Source organism: Marmota monax, unplaced genomic scaffold (assembly GCF_021218885.2).
Source record: "Marmota monax isolate L192 unplaced genomic scaffold, Marmota_monax_Labrador192_F-V1.1 WCK01_AAM20220418_F8-fsc00119, whole genome shotgun sequence".
In the NCBI taxonomy this organism is placed as follows: domain Eukaryota; kingdom Metazoa; phylum Chordata; class Mammalia; order Rodentia; family Sciuridae; genus Marmota; species Marmota monax.
This window is the reverse complement of record NW_026694771.1, coordinates 4172816-4194278: the sequence shown is the minus strand read 5'-3', so window position 1 is coordinate 4194278 and position 21463 is coordinate 4172816. Positions and strand designations below refer to the sequence as shown.

The following is a 21463-nucleotide window of genomic DNA, read 5'->3' as shown; positions in this document are numbered from 1 at the left end:
TGTAGAGAATTTTAAAGTTTAACTATTCTGTTTTTTTCATATTATGAAATGAAAAAAATCTTTGGGTTATATAAGTATTTTCTAAGTAGTGTTATATATGTACATATACTATACAATATTGTACATATTATATAAATATATAAAGTTTGTGTCTATACAGATGCAGCTGAAATGGATTTTTATCTTTATAGTACCAGGTCTTTCTTTTCACTGGAAATTATTAAAACTATCTTAAAATTAGTTGTTACTATGAATAAAATTATGTAATGATGTATGTGAGATACCCCTTCCTGTCCATTGCTGTGTAATTAGTTCTAGTACATTTCACAGTTGTGAATAGCCTTCTTTAAAAATTTATGTATTTTCAGATTTGAATTTTTATATCCTGGTTTTTTTTCATTCTTACAGCCTGTGATTTTTTGTCACCATTATTTTTATTGTTATTATAACTAACCAAAATTTTTCAGTTTTAAATCTTAATTCTACCTGTAGAAATTTATTGTTGTTTTGATGATGAATCTTTTTATTGAAAATAAGGTGAATGGTGAATGATATGACACACAAGAGTTCCAGATGTACTTAAGCAATGAAAAGCAGCCAGACTTTGTTTTATTCTGATTATTTCTTAAATTTTTTTTTAAATGTTCATTTAAAGGCAAAATAGAGGCAAGGCATGATGGCACATGCCCCTTATCCCAGGTATATAGGAAGCTGAAGTAGAAAGATTGTGAGTTCAAGGCTATATAGCAAGATCCTTTCTCAAAATAAAACGTATAAAAAGGGTTGAGGTGTTGCTTAGTATTAGAATGCATGCCTAACATGGATGAGGCCCTGAGTTTGATCCTCAGCAACACACACACAAGCACATAACGCGTGTGCACGCACGGCTGATAGACAAACAAAAACAAAATAGAGAAGGCGAGATTGGGAAATACCTGTAAAATTGAAGAAAGGGCATGTGTATAGTAGTGACTATATATACAGAATGAAAAAATTTGGCAGGAAATGCATCAAAAAAAATAAGGATCTCTAGAACATTAAAGAAAGATTCAAAATTTATTACTCTACATCTATTTATTTGGTTTTTTATAATCAATAAACATTGTAAACAATTTTTGCTCGATATGGAAAATGGAAAATTAAAACATTGAATTCTTTCATCTTATATGTATAGATGTATTATTAGGCTAAAAAATGTAAGTTCAGCAGAATTTTAAAAAGCAGAAGCTAATGCTAGTATATATAGGGATTTGCTACATGATAAAACAAATTCCAGTAGGGAAAATAGGCACATGTATATTATAACTAATTCAATTGGTCCATTTGGAGAAAAATATAATGGAGCCAATGCTTTGCAACATATACAAAAACCTATTTCAGATTGATTGAAGACTGAAATGTAAGAGATAAATACTTAAAATATTAATCTTCTGAATTTTTTTGCAAATGCAGTCTAAGCTAAGGCAGAAAATGTAAAAATTATAAAGGAAAAATAAACATGTGAGCCTATATAGAAATAAAGACTTCTTCAGTGGTGATAAGGACAAAAGTTTAAAGTACTTATAAAAAGAGTTAACATTTTAAAGAACTCTTATAAATTAAGAAGTTCACCTGATACAAACATAAATAAAGCATGTGACCAGAAGTTAATGAGAAGAAAAATCTATAGCATGAAAAGTAACCTTACTAGTGATCAATATATTATCAATGAAATACTACATCTCTGACTAGCAAAAATTAAGTGATAAATCTGCTAATAAGGATGTACAAGGAAGAATTTTTCTCACAAAATGCTAGTGGAAATGTGAATTACTACAGGTTTTTATTTTTAGTAAATGATCAGATAATGTCTGTTAGTCCTGAAAATACGTATTTTTCCATTAGTCAGCCTCCCTCCATGGAATCTTTTCCTTACACATAAAAGCACCAATAATTAAACAAGTGTTTACATGAATGTTGATTGCCAAAATGTTGGTAGTGGCAAAAACCTAGGAACAGGGATATGCCTGTTAATAGGGGAATTATGTAAATTATGACACATTATGGAATGCTGTGAAGTCATTCAATGATAGCAGTTGAATCTATATTGACTTGGAGGGATTTCTATCATGTTTCTTATGTGATAAAGGCTAAGTATAAAGAAATGTGTATAGTGAGATTTTATTTTTATAAAACTGTGTGAAAACACACCATGACTTTTGTGTATGTTTATATAGGTTGTTGACATTGGAAGAAGAAAATAAACAGAAAAGGAAGGAGAAAGAAAGGGAGGAAGAAAAGGTACTGTATCTGCCATCACATGCATATAAAAATACATGTTTGCACATGCCTACATATGCAGTGTATTGCAGGAAAGGATGATCATCAAATTGTTCAGTGGTTATCTCAGTGGGTAAATGGGCATTTCAGGTTATTTTTGCTTTCTTCCTTGTATTTTTCTTTATTACATGTTTTGGTTTTTTGTACCAGGGGTTGAACCTAGGGATCCTTAACTACTGAGCCACATCCCCAGCCCTTTTTTATATTTTATTTAGAGATTAACCACTGAGCCACATTCCCAGCCCTGTTTTATATTTTATTTAGAGACAGGGTCTCCCTGAGTTGCTAAGTGCCTCAATAATCTGCTGAGGCTAGCTTTGAACTTGTTATAGGCGAGCGTCTCCATGCCCAGCTCTTTATTACATGTTTTTATTTTCACAATGAACATGTAGTGTTTTAGTAATTAGGGGAAAAAAAAACAAAACCTTTTAACATTTTAGAAAAGAAATAGAAGGCCAGATAGAGCAAAGAAGAAATTAATAAAAGGAAAAATACATTTGAAATGGCCAAATGACTCTTACCTAAAATATTTATTGTTGTTGTTGTTATCTTAGGTGTCTGAGAGAAAAGTGAATAAATTATCCTAATAACTCCATAAGTTATCCTTAATTTTATGTATGTAATAACTCTTGGATATCCAATAAGTATCATGAATACTGTATTAGAAAATAATAGGAATAGGTATTACCAGATAAAGTTACAAATTGACATTTTGTTTTTGGTGTGGTATTAAGTGTTCCAGAAATACTTTCTGCCTTAGTGATATAGAGCATTTTGTACAAGGATAGACTCTGTAAACTGATTTACTCTAATGACAGAATCATTATATGATAGTCCATTATTGTGAACTCTACAAATTTGTTTTGAAGTCACTTAGGTTATATGGGGGGAAAAAAGTAATTTCAGAGTATGTTAAGAGGCAACATAGGAGGAACTCTAGTACTGACATCAGAGAGTGTGGTTCAAATTCTGAGGTTTCTGGGCTGGGATTGTGGCTCAGCAATAGAGCGCTCGCCTAGCACGGGCGGGACCCGGGTTCAATCCTCAGCACCACATAAAAAAAATAAAGGCATTGTGTAGTGTCCATCTACACCTAAAAAATAAGTATTAAAAAAAAATCAGGGGTTTGTGCTTCTTAGTAGAGTGGCTTTGCAAAAATTACTTATGTCTTTCTGTATTGCGTTTTTCTCACCTTTCAAATAAAGGTAAAAAGAGTTTTCTTCATTGAGTGTTATAATGATTAAAGGAATGATAGTATAAGAAAAATGATTAAATAACTTGACTTTTAAGAGCAATGTTAATATTTGCCATTAATTTGCCTAGTTAATTGGATATATATATATATATATATATAGAGAGAGAGAGTTTTGTTTTTTGACTCAATTGTTTTAGCATTCATTGAATTATTCAACAATATTTAAGTTGGATAATCCATGTTCAAATGTGATATAAATTATATATTTATATATTTCTGTTTTCTCTTACTGTCCCAAATCTTCAGCCTGTCCCCCGGTTACATATTTGTTACAAGTGGTAGTACCTATTCATATTATTTTGGACCTTCCTTTTTTCACTTAATATTATCTTGGAGATCTTTCCAAACTTATACAGTTAAAGCTTTCTCATGCTTTTTAATGATAGGTAAGTATTCAATTGTACTAATGTATCATCATTATGGTGATTACAATGAGATTATTATTCAGAGTTTATTCCTGATCCAGGTACTTTTCTTAATACTTTAGTTGTATTTACTCATTGAACAACCTTCTAAGATTTAGTTAATATTTTTTTATCCTCATTTAACAAATGATTAAAATTAGGCAAAATGTGGTTAAATGACCAACAGTGTAACACAGTTCATAAGTGGAAGAAATCAGGATTTGAACTCTGGGAGTCTCTTTCCGGAGATTGCTGTCTTAATAACACTAAACTTATAGCCTATTATATCACAAGTTAAGCTTGTCTTCATATTAATGGACATTCCAATTTTTTGCAGGGGGAGGTACTGGGGGTTGAATTTTATTTACAGACAGGGTCTCACTTAGGCCCTCACTGAGTTGCTGAGACTGGATTTGAACTTGCAATTCTCCTGTCTCAGCCTCCCAAGGTCACTGGGATTACAGGCCAAGCACCACCATGCCAAGTCCATTCTAATCTTTTGTATAAGAAACAGTAATGTAATGGGTGTTTTATTAATAGAACATACTGTACACATACAGAATATCCTTAGAAATGGAATGGCTGGATCAAAGGATGCATTTTGATAGGTGTTGTCAGATTAATTTCCATTTTAGGGCTGCACAGAAGTTCAGCTTTGTCCTCAGTAATTTGTTGAAATCTGCTGTTTAACTTGAGTCTTTGAAAGAATGAGTAGCTGAATTTAACATTTCTAGCTTCCCTGAGTTGTGTGCCATCTGTTATCATATGATAGCATAGGGTACAGTCAAATGGGATCAATGTAACAGTGTCAGTATAAGAAAAAGACATAACATTTGGATTTATTAATCTATAAGTAGTGAAGAAATAACTTGAAATGCTTCTTATGTGACTTATACATTGAAATTCTATCAATTGAAGTTTGTGTATATTATTGAAAGAGTAAAATATTTTAGAAATTGTTAATTGTGAAATTTGCTGATTTTGTGTACCAATACAATTATGTAAGAGACTTACATAAGTAGGGAATTTTCAATTAATATGATCATTGAGTATACTAGTGAGCCAAATGTAGGAGTAATACTATCCTTTTCTGTGAAAAATAAATTATCAAAAATCCATGAGTTCCAATTTTAGGTAATACAAAATTAGACATTGAGGAACTTTATTCAGATGAATTACAAAATCCACAAATTATTTCAAGTGAAATATCTTCTGTTCAATACCTTCTATTTCCTTTCTTTCAAGAAAGAAAAAAAATATTTCTTATGAATATAAGAAGCACTGTGATTGAACTCTTTAGTGTGATACAAAGGATACGTTTAGAATTACAGAATCTGCTCAGATCCCCAGCATACTACACCTGCAAGTGTTTGAATGTGCATTTATAGTACTTAGTATCGTTCATAGTTGTGTGTGTTTTAAGTATGACCTCAGATAATAATTATTTATCATTTAAATTAATTCTGTCTCAAATTAGAGCAGCATGAAACAACAGGAAATACCTATCTCTACCTTCTAAAGGAGCCATTGAATCATATCAATTTTGATGTCCAAAATATTAGAGCTTAGCCTTTGTCTTAGAAGAGAAACCCTTCTGTGCCTCATGCCTCATCTAAGCTTTTGTAAACTATTATGCTTTATCCTGAAAATATTGAGCATATAGTATTGCAGATGCATATCTGACTACTGTGCTTCTGAGCTATTAAGAGACTGTGGAAGTTCTCAGGATTCATTGAGCTGGACTGAACAAGAGAGTGCCATTGTCAAGGAGTCACATGCATTCATTTTTAAGAAATAGACCAAAATCCATTTGATTTAAGTTTTTATCTGGTTCCCTGAAGCTAAAAGGTGGATTTTTTTAAAAATCAATTTCTCATTGGCCATGTAGTCTTTTATAACTACTCTGTTAGTTGGCAAGAAAAACAAAAGTAAATATATATTCACTGTACATATTATGCCATTACAAGAATTGTACTGCCAATATGTTGTGCTTTTTTGATACCACGGATTAAGCCCAGAGATGCGTTACCACTAAATCACATCCCTAGTCCATTTTCTTTTTTTATTTTGAGATGAATCTTATTTGCTAAAGGTCTTACTAAATTGTTGAGGCTGGTCTTGAACTTGCAATCCTCCTGCCTCAGCCTCCCCTGTCACTGGGATTACTGGCATGTATCTCCATGCCCAGCTCAATACTTTGTGCTTTTAAAATGAGTTCTATTGAGGTTTAATTGAGTTCTATTGAGCTTTAAATTGAGTACATTTAAATTTACAATTAGATAAGTTTTGATGTATGTATGCACTAATGAAACCATCACTGTAATCAATATGTCCATATTGAATCATAACTATCATGCCCTAAGAAACATGCCTCTTTGTAAATCCATTCCTTCCATACTTCCCCAGGCAACCACTACTGATCTGTTTTTTATTACTATAGGTAAGCCTGCATATTTAGAATTTTTTATAAATATAAATATTTATTTTTTTTGTTTGCCTTTTACTCATCATAATTGTTTTAAGATTCTCTGAAGTTATTACATATATTATTAATTTATTTCCTTTTATTGCTGAATGTGCCATTTTATGGAATATCACAATTTGTTTATCTATTCACCTGTTCGTGGATATTTGATTTCTATTTATATTGTTTGACCATTATGAATAAAGCTTCTGAGAACATCCATATAAAAGGTTTTGTTTGGATATCAGCTTTCCTATCTCATGGGAGAAGTATGGCTGAATTGTATGGTAGGTGTATATTAAACATTTTAAGAAACTGCTAAACTGTTTTCCAAAGTGGTTCTATCATTTTACATTCCTACCTGGAGTATATTAGAGTTCTAGTTGCTTTAAATCCATATCAATAAAGATTTAATCCATGGATCAGTCTTAAACTTTTAGCCATTCTAATACATGTTGAAGGACATTTCATTGTGGTTTCATTTGATGTGTCCAGTGATTAATGATGATAAGCATATTTCAAGTAGTTCTTTGTTGTAAATATATCTTCTTTGATGAAATGTACGTTCAAATATTTTGCCTATTTTAATTGGATTGTTTTCTTATTGAGTTTTGAGAGTTCTTTATTCAGATTATGTGTTCTTTATCAGATTCATGTTTTGTAACTATTTTCTCCTAGCTAGTAACTTATTTTTTCAACTAACAAATGTCTTCCCCCCCCCCCCCGGAATTTCTTTTTTTTTTTTTATTTTTACCCCAAATACAAATTGTAGAATCACACTCACATTTTTACATAATGGCGTATTAGTGACTGTTGTATTCTGCTGCTTTTCCTATCCCCTACTATCCACCCTCCCCTCCCCTCCCATCATCCCTCTCTACCTCATCTGCTGTTGTTCAATTCTCTCCCTTGTTTCCCCCCCCTTTCCCCTCACATCCTCTTCTATGTAATTTTGTGTAACATTGAGGGTCTCCTACCTTCACAGACATAACATTGTGTAACATTGAGGGTCTCCTACCTTCACAGACATATTCAATTTAGAGGGCAAGAAATGCAGATTTCTTGCCCTCTAAATTGAATATGTCTGTGAATATTTGACTGTAGTTACATAATTCCATCCAGGTTCTGAAGTGGGTTTTTGTTTTGTTTTTTGCCAAATTAGGCAGCATTCTTTCCTCTTTTATTCTTTCCTTGTGCTTTGGCTCATATTTTCATTGCAGAGATTTTCTTAAATTTGTGAGTTGGAGGTGAACTTAATTTAATTAAACATTGAGTTATTAATATGCCTTTGCACTGTTTGTGACCTTTCTTTTCTTTGTAAAGACATCATTTTATAATATAAATATAATAGTATTTTTATGGAACCATTATTGATGCTAAATCTTGTATACGCCTTGTATGTACATTGGTCTCAAATACTTACATTGTTTATATTTGGCTTGTTTGGCTACTCATATTTTCTTCACAAAGCAGTCAAAATTTTTTTCATTAAAGAACTGATGAGAATGTAGACACTTTTCAAAAGAAATTTATGCGTATTTTAAACAATAGTTTTTAAAAAATGAGTTGTACAATTTTTAGAGTACTCTTAAAGAGGGTAATTTTCATATATGATTACTTGCATTTAAAAAAAATGGCTAGCCACTTCATAAGCAATTTAGCTGGTTAAAAAAAATAAAAGAAAAAGCCTATTTAAAACCTATACAACTATTGTAGTACTAAGAAGCTATGAAGGTTGAGGATCTTTCCAAGAGAGAATCTGCTAATAACAGCCCTTGTCACTATGAATTTGGAGTTGCACACTGTTTGACATAAGAAATTTCATTATTATTATTAGTAGTAGTAGTAGTATATACTTTTGGGTAAACTGTCTATAGGATTTCAAATAAGCTAATAATTTCATTTTGTTATTTTCAGATTTTAAAGCTATTTCTAATTTTTTATTATTATATTGCTGAAGTAAACACAAGTAATTGTTGAGTCCTTGTTCACACTCCTGAGAAAATCCACAAGTACAATTTTTATATTTAAGGGCCTTATTGCGTATTCCATGTTTTTGTTCTTATTTCTTAGGTTCTGATTATTCCACTTGAAGTTGGCCAATTTTCCCTTCCCTGTATAAAAATGTACTGTACTGAATTTAGTTCTGATACTAATTTTGATTTCTTCTAGGACATTCCCCCGATACACACATTTTTAATAGCTCTGAAATTATTACCAATCCTATAGTTTTAAAGTGCCATAGTTTAATTTGTCAAGGTTTTTCTCCTCAACATTTGGCCTTAGTAGTATATCAAATAAAAGAGTTTAGTATAATTGTTATTATCTTAGATTAGATGAAATATGGTATTACTACTAGATAGGAGTATATGTGTGTGTTTATAAAAATTGCTTTTGTGATAAATCAGCATAAAATATCTATAGTATTGATCCTTAGTTTGTTGCCTTACTTTGGCTTTAAAGTTAAAACAAATAAAAATATTCTAGCAAAATGTAAAAAAATCAAAACAAAAAGGTGGGGGAGGGGGGACACACTAGATACCCAGTGAGAAATATTGTTACTGGATAAGTTATGGAATCCATTTTATCAAATAGCATACAGTTTAAGATGATAACTTATAAAGACTATGTAGCATATGAAGAAACTGAAGTGAACTAATGTATGAAGTTGTATTATACTATTGATTACAGTTATGTAAAGAACAAAATGGCTTGTGTGGACATAATATAAAAGCCAGTAATATTCAAATGGTAAGATGTTCCCATATTTGCTTCTAAAACAACTTTTAAAAGAAAGATGTGTGGCATGCTTATTTTCCTTACTTTTTTTATAGTATTTTACTTACTTTATAGTGTTGGGAACCTTCTTTGGTCTCATTTTTTCCTTCATAAAGGAAATTAAGAAAATTTCCTAGAAATTTACAGACCAGCCTTATGGAATATTAATATTAGGTTTACTATAACTTTTTACTTTTCAGTTTACCAAGTTTTATCTAAGAAATAAGAAAAAGAGGATTCACTCAATACTGTTTTAGGCAGCTTCAAATTTATGACAGTTCTATTAACCAGAAATTTTTCACTATTCCCCCTCCCTTTTTTTTTTTTTTTTTAAGAAAAAGGAAAAAGAAGGTTTATCTCTTTGCTAGCTCAATAGTAAAGCACCCCTGGGCTCAATCCCTGGTACAAAAAAAGGAAAGGAAAGGAAAGGAAAGGAAAGGAAGAAAGGAAGGAAGGGAGGGAGGGAAAATAGTTTTTAAGAGAGAGATTATTTAGGAACAGTCAATTCCTGTTTTCTGCTTACTCCTTTTTCTTTTGTATTATCCATTGTCATTTTGATAAATAGTTTGTCAAATAATAGAAAAGCAGCTCCTGGAATTATATTCAGTATGACTGCTATAACAGAGACTTAAACAACAAACATTTATTTCTCATAGCTCTGGAGTCTGGGAATTTCAAGATGAAAGTACTTGCAGATTCTTTGTCTGGTGAGGGCTCCAGTTCCAGGTTTATAGATTGCCATGTTGTTGTATATTCATGTGGTGGAGAACAGAGGTCATTGCTTTCCTTTCTCTTCTTATGAAGGCACTAATTGCTTCCCAAAGGTCTCACCTCTAATATCATTACACAGAGGGGGTGGTGGGGGTGGTAAGATTTTAACGTATGAATTTGGGGGAAATGGACATTCAGTCCATGATAACATAGGATTAAAAAAAAAAAAAGAGCTAGCTAAAGGCTAAGATATTGGCTACAATAAGGTCTTTTCAATTATTTGTTATTAGATGTTAAGATCTTTTCAATTATTTGTTATTAGATGTTGAAATAAGACCAAATTTTGTTGTCACTACTCTTATCAGTTTGTCATTTTGAATCAAATAATCAAGTAACACTTAGTTAATAGTACTGTTAAGAATTTAAAAGGATATGTTTATTTTTAACATAATGTCAGAGTGTGATGTTTAATAAATAGTAGCTAATATTATCTATTTTTAATTTCAGAATATTTTATTGAGGTTAACTGCTCTACAAGGCACTGTGGTATATGGAGGAAGTATAAGAATAATAAATATTCCTCTTGAGGGCAGGAATACATGAATCCACTTATATAACAGTTTTAGCATTGATCATAGCCTTCTAGCCTGTAAATAGATATTGTGGAATTTACACACTGAGTACAGTATTTAGTTACTTTCATTAAAACTTTGAGTTTTCATACTAAATATTGTGAAATTTTATCTACAAAAATTTAAAAAGAAAGAAATCTATTTTTAGAAATGCTATAAAAATTGTTTATGGACCAGCATAGTGTTAACATTAAAATAATACAATTTGAATTCATTTCTCAACTTTAATGTCTTCTTTTACCTTTTATTTTCACTATTTCTTTTCCAGGACTGTCTTAAACAGAAAAGTGTGAGTCAAAAATAAACAAGTGAATGAAAGGTCTTAAGTAGAGGAAGGAGAATAGAGAAATGAAGAGAGGAGGGAAAGGGTTGGGGTATGGAAACTGAAATGAATTAAATAAAATTCTATGCATGTATGATTTTCTCAAAATGAACCCAGCTACTATGTATAGCTATAATACTCTTTAAAAAAAAAAAAAAAAGAAGAAGAAAAGAAATAAAAATAGAAGGGGGAGTGTCTCCTCAAAAAATTATTGTGATAGGAATACATATTTTTTATTCCATTAGGCAAGTTTGCCATCTGTGATTTTATTGTATTCTCTACTGTTTGATTCCCACTTTTGACCTCACATTTCCTTATACATTTTATTAATTTTTATGAACTATTTCACTTTCACTAATGACCCTTATGTTTGCCTTTAGTTGTAAATTTTGTTATGTTTGTTGTTCTTTTTTAAAATAGAGCACTATGAATTATGTATGTGTATAAACTATTTTGAAGTTCTCTCTTTTCTTGTTATGTTGGTTAATTCAGTGGACTAATAAAAACAACAGGGATATAGATGGTTTTGTCATTCTTCATAAAGTGGCTTGCCTGCTTAATTCAGTTCCCTTCAAGATCCCAGTGGCTGCCACAGTTCCAGACATCCCATGCAGATAACCAGCTCCCAAAGGAGAGTGTTTTTGGTTTTGTTTTTTATAGCCTCTGCTTTGTTTTATTTTGTTTTTTGGCAGGGTCTTGTTATGTTAACAAGGCTAGTCTCAAATTCCCAGTTCTCTTAGTCAGCCTCCTGAGTTGCTGGGGTTACATGCATGCACCACATACTCAGTTTAGCCTATGTTTTTTTGAAAAAACAAAGAAATTCTTATTGCTCATAATAAGTATGTTTATCAAACAAGTTTATTTCTAAATCAGTCATTGCCGAGGAAACTAGAATTGCCATGTTAGGCTTACCAAAATCTAAACAAGGTTGAGGTTTGATTGACAAAGCAAAAAGTCGGAAACTCAGTATGCATAGTGAAGTAAATGTGACACATAAGCCTTTCTAATAGGGTTGCTAGCTAGGTGGATTAAATGAAATGAATAGAAAGTGCTTCACAAAATGACTGTATAACATTTATTATATATTATATTTATATGATACTATATATTATTTTTATAGTACTATAGTACTATTAATGTAAGTATTATATAAGCATAAATATGTGGTACATATAAAGATAGTATATATGTAGTACCTCTAAAGTATTTACAGGGTTATCTCAAAAGATCATAATGTACTTCATAGATATGTACAATTCAAACAATATGAGAAAATAAGTATTTGATTAATCTGTTGAATTCATCATCTTTTCAAAAAAATTATATTTTCCAAAGGTAGGTATTAATAATGAATTAGATAGAATATACTTTATCAAGTGTTACATAAAAATGATACTTTATTATCAATGAAGTGACCTAAGATTTTGTATGTGAATAAATATTACCTTGGAACATTAGTATTTAGCTTTTATATATCAATTCCTCCTAACAGCTACATTGTCCGAAAGTCTGGTAGTAAAAAGAATTATTTCTAGAATAATGAAATTGCTAGGTATAATGTATTAACCAGTAGCAATTTGGGCCTTATAAAATGGAAGGGGAAAATAAGTGGGCCCCTGTTGTTATTTGCCACTGCAGTGTTCTGCTGTGGTGCCTGCGGGGGAGGGACTGATGACTCATGGGCTCAGATGGTTGCCTGTGCTGCCTTCTGGATTTTTCCTTTCCTACAGAGGGTTTTTTGTTTTGTTTTTTTAACATTTCACAAGTATGGAGGAGGGCTATAATGTTTAACTAAATGATTTCTTAGTTATAAATTGCATTCACTTTTTATCCTTAAGGTAGAAATCAAACAGCTAAGCCAAAATTTTTATGTAATCATTGAGCTGATTTTTCTCTGAATGCCACATATTTTTATGTGAAAGTATATAGTACATACTTTTTTTCCTTTCCAGTGTGCTGGATATCAAACCCAGGGTCTCAAGTATGCTAGGCAAACAACTACTCTACCACTGAACAAAGATAGCTATATATTGTATTAGGAAAGAGTTGTTAAAGAGATAACAAAACTGTTTTATGAAGCACTAAATTATTTCATAGCTTTCTTCTTATATCATGGAGATTTGGGATAATATTGACTTTTAATGTAATGTAACTTGCAAAGTGATTTTTATATTGAAAGTTAATGTTTTGAAGGTTGTATTAAGATTTTTTTAAAAGTCTGTGCTTTTTCACAAAGGCATAAGCAGAAAATTTTAGTAGGGTGTTTTTATTTTTACTATTTTCAGAGATAATAAGAAAAGGTAGATAACAAATTAATATGTTGTATGACCATGCTTATCAAACTGCTATATGCTTATCCCTCTTCAGTCATCAAGTCACTATAGCATGTCTGCTTGATGAATAATTTTACTCATGGAAAGCATTTTTGTATTTTTCTTATAAAGCAAATAATATACTTGATAGATTAGACTGTAAAATTTGTTTGTATTTAAAGAGAATATACAAGAGCATACCAAGAAAATGCCGTTAACAATAGATTACTTAAGCATCCTATTCCTTGTCCAGAACTAGAGTGTTGATGGGAGTTTTCTGTAATTGGGGTACTTAGGTGAAAAATCTTGAAAATTACAATAGGAAATCTTCTATCAGAGTTGTGAGAATTTTAAATACTTCAAAATGGCCTGTTATCTTGGACCAGTTCTGGAGTTTTTTCCAGCATTTAACTGTTAAGTTGGAACCTGAAACTCCTGGATCTTAGGAACATATTTTCCAACTCTTAGAAATTAGTACTTTAGAACTAAATAGACTGTTGGGTATCTATCTGTATTGTTATAGGGCTTTATCTAAGGTTTACTTTGAAGAATGAGGAGGACCAACTTCCTTATAGAAATCAAGCCTTTGGCTATTTGAGTGCCTGATTCTGTCAGTTGTTTGGTTTAGACGAGATCCATCCTCTATCTGACCTGCTTTCCAAAGCCAGTTTTGGATTCTCTTTCCCCATTTGGAAAATAAATAATTACAAGAGGCCTCAGACAGAAAAACAGACCAAAAATTGTGGTGGTTTAAGTGTGAGTTTAACTTTCAGTTATCTGGGGAGTGATTTTCCAGTCTGTTCATTATTTGAGTGTTTTGGATTCTCTAAATGCAGGTTTTTGAATTTTAAGCTTATATTTGATTATAATATCTTACAGTTGGCTAACCATTTGGTAAAAACATACCAAACCTCTAATTAATTCTACTCAGATTGATATATACAAGAAGAAAATGTATATAAATATTTTATTAGTTTACAATAGAGAGATATATTATTAATCTGGTATCAAAAACAGCAACCATAAAGAAAATGTGATTGGTGGTATCACATTTAAAGCCAAAATTATACAAAAAGAAATAAAAACCTAAAAGGGTAAATTATAAATTGAGAAAACATATCTATGTGACAAAATATCACTGAATCTTATATATAAAATATGATTATAACCATAAGTGGAATTAAAATTAAAAATTATAATCATGAAATTCAAATACATAAATTTAAAACATTTAAAGTTTTTTAGTTATAATTGATATGTGAATTTAATGATGTATATGTTAAATATTGAAATGGAAAACATTAAGAGATCATTTTTAATGTAAACTATCTGGGATCAATTGGTGGTATTACATACCAACAAGTCTTATAAATGTGTACATAATTCTACAGGAATTTTATTGTTAGAAAGTTATAAGGAAATAATCTGACAGATGTGTAAAATCTTTAGTTATAATCATGATTGCTTTGTTTTAAAAAAAAAAAATCAAATCCCCTAATTGGGAATATTGGTTTTTTTGTTTTGTTTTGATATTGTACCAGGGATTAAACCCAGCGTCTCTTAACCACTGAGTCATATCCTCAACCTTTTTTTGTTGTTATTGTTTTATTTAGAGATAAGGTCTTACTGAGTTGCTGAGTCTGGCTTTGAACTTATGATCTTCCTGCCTCAGCCTCCTGAGGTGCTGGGATTATAGGTGTGCACCACCTCACCAGTGGAATGCCAAGAAAGTTTGTTATGGAAGATGTTTTTTTTAGGAATCTATATGTGATCCCTAAAGAAAGGAGATGGAAATGGAGTTGGCAGAAGTCAAAATGCAATGCAAACAGGACAAAGCCTTAGCCAACCACATGGGGAAATTTATAGTATCCACATGAGGCTGAGATGGCTGGGCCTCTGTACCTCTACTTTGCTTAGTTACAAGGTTCAGGCTGTCCTATGAAAGGTGTGAGAGTAGGCTAAGTGGTTCTGTGTATCTAAGGCTGACCCTGAAGGGCAGATATTTATCGCTTCTCTACTAACCACACTCTCCTGCTCTTCCTTGAAAGGGAATCTGGGTACTTAATCCCCCACAGAGGCCCCAATGTTATCCCCTTTCTGTATATTATCTTTGTTGTTTTGACCATTTCTGTCAGAAGTTAAGAAAAGCAGGGTAAGAGAATTGAGAAGGACAATGGAAAGAGGGTGAGTATTTTATTGCAAGGGCTTTTGGGGATGGGTATATTTGAGCAGAGACCAAATGATAAGAAATGAACCATGGAAAGAAAAAATATTCCAGTCATGAGCACAGCAAGTGTCAGAGTCTGTGTGGTTGTGGCAGAGATAAGAATTTAAATGTGTTAAAACATCAAAAGTGCTTAGAATTTTACACTTTAAAACTGATATCCTGAAAGATATTTCAGAGCTGTTTGGGGATGTATTTGCAACCACCTCTTTGCATATAATACAATGGAGTAGATAAAGCTAAATTATTCATACTTGGTTGATTTTTTTTTCCTTTCAGCAGTGGCTTTTTAAAAAGTAGGGTTATCTTGCTATGTAAGAATAGTAATCAAATGAATGCAAATTTGTGTCTCTGATGAAAGTCTTCTGTAGGTAAATTTGTAGAATTATCACTTAGGCTCTTTATGTTACTTATTAGTTTGATGTTACTGTTTCTAATGCCTTTTGTCTTTGGCATAAATTAAATAATGTGTACCTAAAATTTAAAAAGTTGAAAATGGTAGATTCATCAGTATTTCCATGGTGGCTAGAATTATCCAGCTGGCTAATAAGCCCACAAGACAGCTGAATCATGAACAAACCCATTTAATTTCCACTAATCATTGCTCATACATTTGGAGACCCTCACTGTTCAGTTTTAAAGGGAAAGCGTGTAAATACTTTTTAAAAAATCAGGACACTTTTATTACCTCATGAACTCTTTAGAACACCTTCCTACACCCCCAGGAGAATTGAATCATCTGTAGGGAAGCTTTACTGTGTATTCTAATACCTTCTTGTTCATCTTTGAAGTCTCAGCTTACTCTAAGTCACACTCATCCTGCCCAAGTCTAGGTTAGATAACTTTGCTGTATGCTCTTCTAAATCAACCTGTACCAATCCTATGAGATCACATGTGCCATCTCATTGTAACTACATATTTGTCTTTTTATCCCACTATACCAGAATATGCTTGGGGGAAAGATTATATCTTCTCCATTTTATTTTCTCCCCATAATATAAGCAAATGACCATTATTGATGCTTAAAAAACAATTCATGTGGTTCCAGAAAAAAAGTTGTGGTAAATTAAACATTATAGCTAGTGGGGGAACTAGGCAACAGCCTCTGTTTGGCTCAAATAACAAAAAGGTAAGGATACATTAGATGCTTTTTAGAAGTTAAGCATATCTTAGCTTGAGTTAACACAGTAAAATTAGTAGTCATCAGTATTTCTGTTAGGCATACTATTAGATGCCCCACCATACCCCATTAGATTTTGCAGATGAAACTGAGGCTTAAAAAGATGAAAGAATGTGATTTATTCAAGTCCACAATTTATAAATTCATGTTTGTTAGAGTTTAACTATTAGGTGTCTCCCAAAGCTCATGTTTGAGGCAATGTAAGAAGGTTTAGAGATAAAATGATTGAGTTATAACGGCCTTAACCTAATCAATGTATTAATTCTCTGATAGGTATTGATTGGTAACCATAGGTAGGGTGTGGTTGGAGGAGGTGTTTCATTGGGGGGATGTACCTTTACAGTATGTATTTTGTTTCTGTCCTTCTCAGTTCTCTCTCTCTCTCTCTCTTTTTTTTTTTTTTTCTCTCTCTCTGTGCTTCCACATTCCTGGCTGCTTTCCTCTGCCACACACTTCTGCCATGATGTTCTACCTTACCTCCTCTAAAATTGTCAGGTTTTTTTGGTCATAGTAGCAAAAAGGCTAACTAAAACAAATATGTCTGACATAAAGCCTTGGTCTCTGTCTCTCAATTAAAAGACGTATCCAGAATAGATGGATACTCTTTAGTACTTGCTTATACAACATCTGGAGTATTGGTTTTTGTTTTGTTTTGTTCGTTTAAAAAGATATATTGGCATCATGAAAATGGGTCTTCAAAGGGGAGAGGAATCTGAGCAAGACTGCTTTGAGGGACAGCTGAAGGCATTAAGAAGGGTTTGCTTAGAGAAGGAACATGCTCTCTGTATGTCTACAGAAGTTGGAAGAAACCATGGCCAGAGAACAGATGTTACCAGGAGGTAGATTTAGGTTATCTTAAGCAAAACTTTTTAGGAAGAAATTTCTAAAAATAGAATGGCAGTGTCAGACATTGTGGTGCACACCTGTTTTCTGTTACTCCAGAGACTGATGTGGGAGTGTTCCTTGAGTCTAGGAGTTCAAGAACAGCTTGGGAAACAGTGAAATTCCATCTAAAAAAAAAAAAAAATAGTAAATAAAAAATAAAAATTACTTTTCCAAAACTAAGGCCCTATTCAAGTAGTAAAATTGCTGATAAAATTTTTGTAAGCATTTTAAATGCCAGAAGGAGCATTTAAACAAATTCGTAATTTAATCACAGCTCTAGAATAAGTGGTAGGGTTATTTCTATTTTTTAGATAAATAGTAAGATACTGATTTGTCCAAGGCTTCTGCAGCATATAATTGGCAAAACCAGAATGAGATCCCAAGTCTGCTGACTCAAGATCTTGTGCTCTTTTCCACTTTAAAAGGCAGATGACCATGTATCATTAGTGCTACAGAAGAAATGCCCATATTTGGGAAAGAAGTTAGTCTGGATGATTGTCAGATACCCTTCTGACTTTGAAAATCTTTGATTTTTCTGAATATTAAAAGTTGACCATATTAGCTTATTCATACTTCTTTTAAAACTTTTCCGAATCCATTTCCTAACATATTTATCTTTAGATTTTGTTTATTCCCCACCCCATTACCTAGTAGTTTCTAAAAACCTTGCTTTGTCTCTTTATATTCCAGTCTTTTTCAGTCCCATACCTGCTCTTATTTAGTGGCTTCTTCTGTTGTATCTTCAAGAGGACAAAAATCGTAATAAACCAGTTTCCTTTCTTTTCTTCTTCCCTGGACTTCCCTTCCAATTTAATTTTGCTACAGAAGACACCTAGTAATGTTTATTTGCTTTTATGTGACATCTGCGACTGTAATATCTGGTTTAGAAGTATCATAGTATTTAGTAGTATCATAGTAGCAAAAATGCTAACTAAAACAAGTAGGTCTGACATAAAACCTTGGTCTCTGTCTCTCAATTAAAAGATGTATCCAGAATACACCCTATCTTTATAAACAAAATACCAAGCTGCCCTACTTTCTCCCTCACCACCTACCAGTGCCACCTGTATGTTCTTTGACATTTTTCTTTCCCCTCAGATCATATACTGCTCACTTATAAGGCCTCCTATATCTCTTTGTGATTTTATTCTCTGATTTTACTCTTGACTTACTTTTTTAGAAGTAGGCTTTATTGTTAGAGCATTTTTTGGTTCATAGCAATATAGAGCAGAGATTTCTCATATATCCCCTGACCCAACACATGCAGAGCCTGCCCCATTATTAACATTACCCAACAGAGTAGTACATTTGTGACAGTAATGAAACTCCCATTGGTACATTATTATTATCCAAAGTCCATATTTAATGTTATGGTTTGCTCCTGTGTACATTATGTGGGCCTGGACAATTGTTTAATGACATGTGTCTACCTTAAAAACATAAAGTTTCACTGCACTAAAAATCCTTTGTACTCTGCCTATTTATCCCTCCCTCATAACTATTGTAGCCACTGACCTTTTTTTTTTTAACCATAGGTAAATTAACATGATGGATTTCTCCAAGCTACCCAAAATAATCGATGAAGATAAAGAAAGCACATTTGGTTATGTTCATGGGGTCTCAGGGCCTGGTAAGTAATGTGTAAGACTAACTTTGATTAATGTCTTTTCAGGATGTTTTAGGTAGAGGCATGCAAGTTTCTGTTTACCTAAATAAATTCTGCCTTTAAAAGATCTTTTAATGACTGTGGACTAAAGTAATGTCTCTATCATAAGAGTTCATCTAGCATTGATCATGTAAATTTGAGTCATTGAGGTACTACTTTGTGTTATCCTATTTATGTTTATATTAGGTAAATGTATAACTGGTGTTTATTTTTACCTATATCTTCTATTTTCTTCTTGTTGTTAAATTAGAGGTTAAAAAAAAAGCTATAAAGTTTATAGCTTTTAGTATGTAATGCCTTGAAGATAGCAGGCATTCTGTTAATCTATTAATTTGTTTTGAACTTTAATAATTATCTTCAAAGAAGATAATTAGCTGGCTACCTTTGAGAGGGAAACTTAAGGACCTAATACTGTAATGGAAAGCAGTTTTTTTTCTTTTTTTTTTTTAATTTCTTCTAATTAGTTATACATGACAGAAGAATGCATTTTGACACATAAATGGAATATAACTTCTCATTCTTCTGGTTGTACATGATGTGGAATTACACAGGTCATGTAATCATATATGCACTTAGGGTAATAATGTCCAATTCATTCTACTATCATTCCTACCTCATACCCACTCCCCTCCTTTCACTCCCCTCTATCTAAAATACCTCTATTCTTCCCTAACACCTCCCTGCCCCACCCCCAAGCCTTATTGTGAATTAGCATCCACATAGCAGAGAAAGCTTTTGGCCTTTGGTTCTTTGGGATTAGCTTATTTCGCTTAGCATTATAACTCCATCCATTTACCAGCAAATGCCATAATTTCATTCTTCTTTATGGTTGAGGAAAGCTCCATTGTGTATATATACCACATTTTCTTTACTCATTCATCTGTTGAAGGGCACCTAGGTTGGTTCCATAGTTTAGCTATTATGAATTGAACTGCTATAAATGTTGATGTGGCTGCATCATTGTGGTATGATTATTTTAAGTCCTTTGGGTGTAAGCCAAGGAGTGGGATAAATAACTGGGTCAAATTATAGTTCCATTCCAAGTTTTCTGAGGACTTTCCTTACTGCTATGGAAAGTAATTTTTAAACTTTATATCCATTCTGCCAAAACTTGAGAATACTGCTTTTTTTTGGCTGGGGATGGCGGGTTCCAGTGATTGAACTCAGGGGCACTCAACCACTGAGCCACATCCCCAGCTCTATTTTGTATTTTATTTAGAGACAGGGTCTCACTGCATTGCTTAGCGTCTTGCTTTTACTGAGGCTGACTTTGATACTTGATCCTCCTGCCTCAGCCTCCTTAGCAGCTGGGGTTAAAGGCGTTGTGCCATTGTGCTAGGTGGGAGTTTTACTTTTTACATAACGAATCTCATTTCATTATTCATTTTGTTGTAGAACATTTTCACTACAAAATTTGATTCACAGTATCCTTAGGTAAAACATGCCCATTGATTTATTATTGTTAATGCCTTGAAAATTCATTTTTCCTTAAGTCTTCTTATAAATCTTGTGCTATAGTCTTTTTCTTACTCTAGTCATGGTGGAAATGATTATACTATTTTTGCTATTTATGCAAATGAAGGCTATCGGTCACTGTGCCTCTTTTTTCCTAAGAACTTGGTATTTGCTCACTGGCATATAATAAAACAGTTATTCATTTATATATTTCATTGTTTACAATTTCTTTTGCCATTAAGAGAAACAATTTTCCTCTTAAAGATAATGAGGGTCTTTAGGACAGACAAAGTAAACATAAGAAATTTCAGAGAAAAGAACAACATCAAAGACTTTAGGTAAAATCATTCTGCAGAAATGTGGTAAACTGCTCCTGGTACCAGTCTTAATTCTTAAGTACCTAATAGAGAAATAGCAGTCTTTTTGGCTCATGAAATAGGATTTTAAAGATCATTGTCTGTAATATTTCAATGGATCTTAATTTTTCTTATAGTAGATATAAAAGTAAATATCAAATCTTTGTATATATAACAGGTTAGGTAAATATTAACACTTTCAGAGTTTCCGCTTAAATCTTGCCTATTATGTAATTCTAATTAGTTATATCAGAAGGCTAAATATTAAGAATGGCTTTATTCCTGCATATTTCTAAAAATATGGCAACTTTCTTTTCCTTCCAGAAGAGATTTTTGCTTACTAGACAACATGGTCCAGATTTGTAAGATTTATTCATTTATTTATTTATTAGTTGTAGTTGGACACAATATCTTTATTTTATTTATTTATATGTGGTGCTGAGGATCAAACCCAGAGCCTCACACATACTAGGCGAGCACTATACCACTGAGCCACAACC

The 21463-nt window shown here is 32.3% G+C and overlaps 1 protein-coding gene across 1 annotated transcript in view; it reads left to right on the top strand.

Moving 5' to 3' along the window:
* Nucleotides 1–21463, top strand: part of Atp6v1a (ATPase H+ transporting V1 subunit A) — a 56427-nt gene that overhangs the window by 4406 nt on the left and 30558 nt on the right. Inside the window, exons 2-3 of the mRNA XM_046425164.2 lie at nucleotides 2217–2280; nucleotides 19022–19116. Coding sequence (XP_046281120.1) covers nucleotides 19032–19116 — 85 coding nt within the window. The 5' untranslated portion in view covers nucleotides 2217–2280; nucleotides 19022–19031. The remainder of the gene's footprint in view (nucleotides 1–2216; nucleotides 2281–19021; nucleotides 19117–21463) is intronic.